The sequence below is a fragment of the Electrophorus electricus genome, chromosome 14, assembly GCF_041902795.1.
Source record: "Electrophorus electricus isolate QZ-2024a chromosome 14, ASM4190279v1, whole genome shotgun sequence".
Classification (NCBI taxonomy): Eukaryota; Metazoa; Chordata; class Actinopteri; order Gymnotiformes; family Gymnotidae; genus Electrophorus; species Electrophorus electricus.
This window is the reverse complement of record NC_137510.1, coordinates 2,675,001-2,682,500: the sequence shown is the minus strand read 5'-3', so window position 1 is coordinate 2,682,500 and position 7,500 is coordinate 2,675,001. Positions and strand designations below refer to the sequence as shown.

The window sequence follows — 7,500 nt, the reverse complement described above, 5'->3', positions numbered from 1 at the left end:
GCTGGAAATAAACCACTACCCATCTGTTTCAAGCTTCTGCAAACAGTCGTTACATAATCCTGCACTCATGTCTGAACTCCTCCTCTCAGCCAGTTTGTTTACACTGGTTACTCATTTTCCCCCCCTCTTCATTTTTTGTTTTGCTTTCCAAAACGCAAGGATCACTCAGTCTAATCATTTATGTAAATGTTTGTAACGTGACAGTGCTAGATTAAAAATGAAGCGCTAAAAATGAATTCATTCTCGATTCAATCAAGAACCTGACCATCGTTAGAGTACCGAGCCGACAGAGGTTGTGAGCACTGTGCGGATTATTAATGGAGCCTTCATACTGCTCGTCTTCTTCTGGTTTAATGCGCTAACATAAACACTGTCTCCATGGAGACAAAAACGCTGTTGTATGTGTTTCTGGACATGAGCGTTTGCTAACTAAAGACCGACATGGCCTATGAGGTTTAAGATCAGGAAGATGGTGTCCGATGAGGAGATCGCTGGTGTGTGCACAGTCAAGGCGCAAGACGGCATGCACAAAACAAGCAGAGGGTCTTCAGGACTTCATCATCACCACTGTCACTTACCTGTGAGCTACCATCTTACCTTCGAGTTTACCAGCCAAAGCCTGTTGCTGAGTTACCGTGGCCCCTAGCGCTAGGTCTGCGCTCCCGTGCCGGTCACAGGGCACCGGTCACAGCTCGGAAGTCAAAACCCAATCGAGTGCTCAAGTTCCTTAAGGAACTCAAGCTTGTTAAGGAAGCCATGCCTGTGTCTACGTCGGCGCCAGTGTGCTGGTAAACCCAAGGTGTAGCCCCCGGAGGTTAAGGACTGGCAGATCGAAGGAGACTGAGGGGAACACACTCCGGCTGCACTTACATCGGTGATGGCGTTCAGCGCGGTGTCTGCACCAATGCTGAGATCTGAGCCGGGCACATTGTTGGAGACCGTAGCTGGCACCATGATCATGGGCACACAGAACTCCTCACATGTCCCGCGGGCGGCTAACAACTCCGCGATCCCCAAGTAGGCCTGCAGGTTAGGGCAGAGCCAGGATTTCAGTCCAGCGGTTCCGCGGCGTGGCTACGGGAGAGGGGGCGCGAGGGCATATGGAGGGAGGTTCGGGAACGGGGGCGCAGGAAGAGCCAGGCGTATCGCGACGGGCGGCGTGAGACAGACACAGGTACCGCTCCCAGCACACTGTGTGAAGTACACACTCAAAACAACGGGAAGTGACCCTCCCAACAAAGAACGCGCTAGCACCGAAATGTCCCACCACACCAGACCCATGCACAGAGAGAGAGAGAGAGAGAGAGAGAGAGAGAGAGAGAGAGGGAGGGAGAGAGAGAGAGAGAGAGAGAGAGAGAGAGAGAGAGAGAGGGATGTGCGAAATGACTTTGCAGTCGATGAACTTAGGGACTTAAAGAGAAGGTCAACTGCTCATTAAGAGGTTTTCACTGGCGGCTGGTTCATTTGTTACGCCTGCCGTCTGGACGCTGTTCACTCCCAGACTGCGGTTAATATTTACTCATCTGTGACAGCGAACACCAGAAGAGCGGACGTGAGAGATGAACCAAACAGATCCAGATTACAGAAACAGGTGGGGGGGTATGGGGACCAGATGTGCATCGATCACTCTGAATGTAGAGAAGAGGACAGAACACTACAGAGCACAACACATGAACTGGGAGGTGGGAGAACTACTAGAATGTCTTAGCAAACAGGATTTGGTTACATTCAGACAAAACATCACATTATACATTCTCATCTTTAAATACCAACAGAGGTCTAATGGGCAAATGGATCATTTTACATCATTTCAAACATGCTTTTCATAGGAAATACATCAGGACAATTCCATTATAACTAGTTGTACAGGATCACACAAAAGGAACACGCCCACAGCCAGAGGGTGCCACCCACGTACCTCGAATCCACCGATGACCAGCAGGGCATTTATGTTGTACTTCCGAATCTGTTCGGCGATTTTGCCAATGTACTTTGCGGGAAGCGTCCTGAAGACAAAGCATGGACTCAGAAAGTCACACACACACACACACACGCCCACACGCGAACGCCCCACCCAGACGAATCATTACCTTTTGGTCCCCAGAAGGGACCCGCCTTGGCCCGTCCATCCCCCGACGGCGCCCCATTTTATCTCTTTAATCTGAGACAGGAGCGGAGAGGAAGAGGTTTTAACGTCGTGGCAGCAAGGCTCGGGGGGGTTGGCTTCGCTCCGGAGCCTCGCACGTACGTAGAGCAGCGTTTTAACGTTGAATAAATAACACAATCACACAATTTCTGGTCATTTTCAGCTGCGAATGTGTCGCTTCCACGGAGTTCACAGTGAAACGATTGCATGGTGTCACACTGTGCATTTTTAACAATCAGAAAACACATCCAACTACTGCCTGTTGCTGCATTGAACACATCTTTTTGTGTAACAACAAAATGTAATAACACTTATATAACCCCATTGCTGACACTTTGTACTGCGTGATTGCTCAGATATTTACTGTATTTATTTGCTTTCGACTGGGGTTACATTTAGAATCGTATGCACTTGTTTAGTGTGTGCTTATGGAACATCTCTAGGATGTCACGCGTCTCCGTATGGTGGAAGTGCAAACTCCTCCCCTGGCTGGAGCATTCCGGCTGTAATGTCCTGACAGGCCTGCCAGGACTGCTGAAGATCCAATCAGGAGTGTCTGCATCTGACCATGCCAACTGGTCTTGAAGAGACTTTATTCAGTACAGGCCACTTTAGCACTGATGGATGAATGCTGGCATTAAGCATCAGAGTGAAGAAGATATTACAGCCTGTGTGTGTTTTCACACCAGTCAAAGACGGACCAAGCTGAACATGAACACACACGAGCGGTACAGACAAGGGGTTCAACAGGTTAATCGCGCCGTGTTAAAGAGCATCAGCGTGGGATCAGAGGTCATGGGACTCATGTCTTTCGGCCCTGTCCCAGACGCGTCATTTTAACACTACGTTCATGGTCCGTCTGAGGAGTTCTTTGCAGGAGATTAATGTGGGTTTAGCGTTCCAAGCTCCCCCTCTCACTCCGAGAGCTGTAGAAAGAGTCTGCGCCGTTTCACGCGTTCTTCGTGGATCTGCTTTGTACCATAGAAAACCTCGCAGATATTTGCAGTGGTAGCTAACTGCCTAAAGGCTGTGAAAACAGAAGCCACATAGAGCGTTGACACAACACCCAGAGGGCGTCACGTCCCCAGGGCCTGCAACTCAAGCCGAGAGTGCCACAGCTCCTGTTTAGTGCCACCCGCGAAGGAGTGCGACTCGCGACTGGATGGGAAGTGAGTGGACAGTTGGGAGCCCAAAACCATGCTGAGCTGTAATCCTTAGCCCCCAGAACAACTCAGCACCTGGTGCAGGGGATTTACATGGATCAGGTGGGGAAATGTTTACCTGTCCCTTATAGAAGCCCTCGAAGCCGTCGTTGATGGCAAACATCTTGTGTCCCTCGGAGATGCCCACCCTGACGGCCGAGCGCACCGCCGCGTTCATGCCTGCTGCCGGAGCACCCACATTCAGCACGGCCACGTTGAAGTTGCTCTGAATGGGAGAGAAAGCGCACGGCCACTCACTGTCAGCGCCTGGTACAGACAGCCTTTTATAGAGCCTCAAGCTCACAGCGTTTTGGAAGAGAGAAACTCGTTAAGGAGCAGAATAACGGCGCAGGACATGCAGAGGTTGACCTCTGTGGCCCGTTAGGTTCAGGACACTGCCAAGGTTGACCTCTGTGGCCCATTAGGCACCGAGCACCATTCATGACGTGCGGGACGTCACGTCTGGGCTGACTCGCTTCCAGAAGCTTACTGGTACTGCCAGAACAGTGTGGGTGGATGAGAAGATCAGTTCATGTTGTGGGCGTCCAAACATAAAATCTTGTGAATGTTTAACTGAAACACTTCTTACATAAAAACTGACAATATCTTTTACAGCTCTGAGAGGAGAGAACGTGCACGACGGATGTTTCATAATGCTCAGGTGTAACAGGAGAGAATGAGAAAATGTTTATTACAACAGAGACGACAGGAGAAATGGAACTGAATCCTTTTCGGGCAGCGGTCCAGATGAGTGAGTCATGACTGTTGACAGCAATGAGCTCTGGTTACACTTCCTTGGCCTCGCCTTAAAAAAAAACAAAGCAGGCACCTGTGGACCAGCAGGCTGCTGTTAGATAAAGACAGCGTTGGCCTGGTTTGGCCCGGTCTGGCCTGCTTCTGTGTCGTTTGGCCTGCGTTTGCCTTGTTTGGACTGCTTTGGCCAGGTTTACACTGGCACGACACTCTGCTTTGGCCTGTGGCCTGGCATTTCTCTGCGGGCTCGTAACTACCGCACTGCTGTTCTGTAAAAAACGGGAAGGTTAACCGCTGGGAAATGCGTTTGGTAAAGCAGCTGACACAGTTTTAAGCGTTTTTAAAAAAGGTTTTAAACCAGACTAGAAAATTGCTCTAAATAAGCAGGGCTCCAGGCTGTAATTCTGAATGTGCATGCGCACGTACACTCCCACTGAACAAGCGTGTACTTTTACCACACACATTATTGCCTAAACAATGCAGGACGTGTCTGTCAGGCACTCAGAGAGAGAGAGAGAGAGAGAGAGAGAGAGAGAGAGAGAGAGAGAGAGAGAGAGAGAGAGAGAGAGAGAGAGAGAGAGAGAGAGAGAGAGAGAGAGAGAGCACAAGCGCATAAACAGAAGGGTGAAATGTCTTTGCAGTAGATAAACTTGGGAGAGGTCGAACTTCAAGCAACATGCTGGCCAAGACCCTAGTGTTGACCCCATAAGGTTATGTACCCTACAAGCCCTGCAAGCACATTAAGATATGCCACTTCTGTCTGAGAGGGAACTGAGTTAAGCTGCTGTGAGTCAGATTTCCTGGAATGAGGGAGCCATCATGATGATAGAAACAGAACTCTCATCCGAAGGCATGAATCATGGGGCGACTCACGTGTGGCAGTTCAGATTCTGGTTTACGGTGAGCCAAGAGTTTGTAGGTCCTAAGATTGTTCTCAAAGCTCCTGGAGTGAAAAGAACACAAAAGGAACCTTCAACTCAGAGACACAAACAAACCATAGCCACGGTGAAGGAAGACAACAAAGCACTTCCGCGAGTCATCTGCCCAGCACTGTGAACGCGGAGGCAAAACCATCATATCCTCTACCTGCCCCGAAGCTTTACGGCGTCTTCAAACCTCTTCTCATCCATGGCCTTCTGAACCTCCTGTGTCTGTCAGGAGAAAGTGGCACGTTTCAGTTTCAGCTCTTTCTTCAGTCGGAGAAACGGAAGCTCACAGCGAGCAGCAGGAAAGTGAGTGAGAAGCACTCAGAATTACCAAGCCAACCGCCACTAAACACAGCAGGACTGAAGACCCGTCTATAGGTGGAATAGACCCTGACTAAACTAGTTACGCTGATGTTATCTAACAAACTCTGGCACTTATTGTTTATTGCACTTATCATTGTCTAAGATGGATCTTATGCATTTTGTATTTTGCACTTCTAGGCATCAGCAGTGATCCCTGTATTTCTACAGTATTCTAGTTCACTGGTATGTTGGACTCTAACCTACTGTACTGCACTAGAATATATTCTATGAGTAAATGACAAAGCACTTTTATAAGTCGCTCTGGATAAGAGCGTCTGCTAAATGCCGTAAACGTCCACGTAAATCAGAACAGTAGCCACACCAGTGACACGGCACTCATCAGCTACATTTCTGCCTGTATGAGAAGTCACGCCGTGTTCGCGCACACACGGGCACATACACAGGCATCCGTCTTGTTGGGAGTCGGGAACATACCATCTGCACACACTCCATGAGAGGCAGCCTCACGGCTTGGTTTCCACACAGCGAGACGACACAGGCCGGCGTGTTGGCTGTGGTCTCCAGCAGCGCGAGGACGGCTTCCACACCCATACGACTGGCCTGCGCACGGCATGCAAAAACAGTTTAGCGCACACGCACACACCCCCCGGGTCGGACTGACCCGTGGGTCCCTGCACCCAGCTGTCAGGGCTGCCTGCTCCTCTGATGGGCTTAGGCTGAAAGCAGCACTTCTAGTACCCAGCAAGCCCAGATAAGCAGGGATCACACACACGCATATGTGTCTCTCCCTCTCTCTCATTCTCCTTCTCTCTCGCTTTCTCTCTCACCAGGATTCTGTCGAAGGCCGACGGAGTTCCTCCTCTTTGGACGTGGCCCAGGATGGTGACACGCGTGTCGAAGCCCAAACTGCGAACCACCAGCTGCAAGGAGGGGGTACAAACCAGACATCTTCACATCACACTCGCACATCACACCTCCAACTGTCAGGATCTCAGTGTTTGTTGCACAAAATTGTAAAAAGAAAAACTTTTCTTCTTTGGTAAAGCAATGGAAATGATTAATATAAGCATTAATATAAGATTCTAAAATTTGAAAAAAAATTCAACAATTGGCATTTTCTCAAACAAGACTCACAGTATGCTGCAACCACCACAAAACGACAGCAGCGATAATTCAGTTTGCTAGGCAGGATAATGAGGAATCATTGCTACAGCAGGCACTAGCAGACATGCACATGCACATTGGAGGTTGCCATGGGCACACATTACCACATGACATCATCATCATCATCATAGAGACCCCCACGAGGCGAAACGCGGCCCTGCACTGACTCCGTAATCTGGATTGGTGAATGGTCAACTAATCCCCCCCCAAACCTTCCTTATCCAGCTCATGGCTTTCACTCCACAGCACTCGAGCAAAGTAGGCGTCCGGAAGCCCACGTAGCACCCAAACTCACAGGTCAGTCCGGAAAGTGCTTCCCAACATTATGAATTACCTTTGACTGCCTGAACTGCATTTGGTCACAGTTGTGAGAAGCTTTGGATAAAAGTGTCTGCCAAATGCCGTAAATGAAGTTGCTAGAATTGTTTTGGGGTTTTTTTTTTGGATAAAAGCGTCAGTTAAATGTAAAATGTAAAAGTGTAAAAGTGAAATGTATAGTTAGGGGACACAGTATGGCAGGTTAGAAGCAGAAGAGAGGACGGCGCGTTCAGGTTGCCATTAGCAACAGAGTGTCCACACCCCTCTACAGCATAACTGGAGTTGTCCTAGCACACACACAGCCGTGGACACAAGCTTTTCACACGCGTCAAAGAGCCAGACGGTGAAGCCATACGAGAGGTGAGAGAGGTCAGGGGTCAGAGGTCAGGACAGAAGCTGTGCCACCAACAAGCCAAGTGTACTTACATCCTTCACATGTTCTGTGGTTATGGGTTTGTTGTTACGATCAATGGCGCCCTCAGCTACTATTATGATATTCAGCCTTTTCCTTCCTGCTCGATTCTACATAAGGGGGTGAGAGACGCGTTTACAGACACAGACAAAATAAAAGTCCCAGGAGGTTCCAAACCTGGAGACCCTACTGTGGAAGCAGATTCGTCCCTGTGGTTTGAGCCGTCAGCCACAAATTTTATTTTCTCGGTTCTGT

The 7,500-nt window shown here is 49.3% G+C and overlaps 1 protein-coding gene across 7 annotated transcripts in view; it reads right to left on the bottom strand.

Moving 5' to 3' along the window:
* pfkpa (phosphofructokinase, platelet a) overlaps positions 1 to 7,500 on the bottom strand; it is a 19,606-nt gene that overhangs the window by 3,845 nt on the left and 8,261 nt on the right. For 2 of the 7 annotated variants that reach the window (XM_035530776.2, XM_027020008.3), the window contains exons 8-16: positions 7,260 to 7,355; positions 6,179 to 6,271; positions 5,826 to 5,951; positions 5,188 to 5,252; positions 4,975 to 5,044; positions 3,428 to 3,574; positions 2,091 to 2,161; positions 1,919 to 2,006; positions 871 to 1,023 (exon numbers count right to left, since the gene is read on the bottom strand). In XM_035530776.2, coding sequence (XP_035386669.1) covers positions 871 to 1,023; positions 1,919 to 2,006; positions 2,091 to 2,161; positions 3,428 to 3,574; positions 4,975 to 5,044; positions 5,188 to 5,252; positions 5,826 to 5,951; positions 6,179 to 6,271; positions 7,260 to 7,355 — 909 coding nt within the window. The remainder of the gene's footprint in view (positions 1 to 870; positions 1,024 to 1,918; positions 2,007 to 2,090; positions 2,162 to 3,427; positions 3,575 to 4,974; positions 5,045 to 5,187; positions 5,253 to 5,825; positions 5,952 to 6,178; positions 6,272 to 7,259; positions 7,356 to 7,500) is intronic. The other 5 variants (XM_081696140.1, XM_027020011.3, XM_027020009.3 and 2 more) reach the window with 3 other exon arrangements.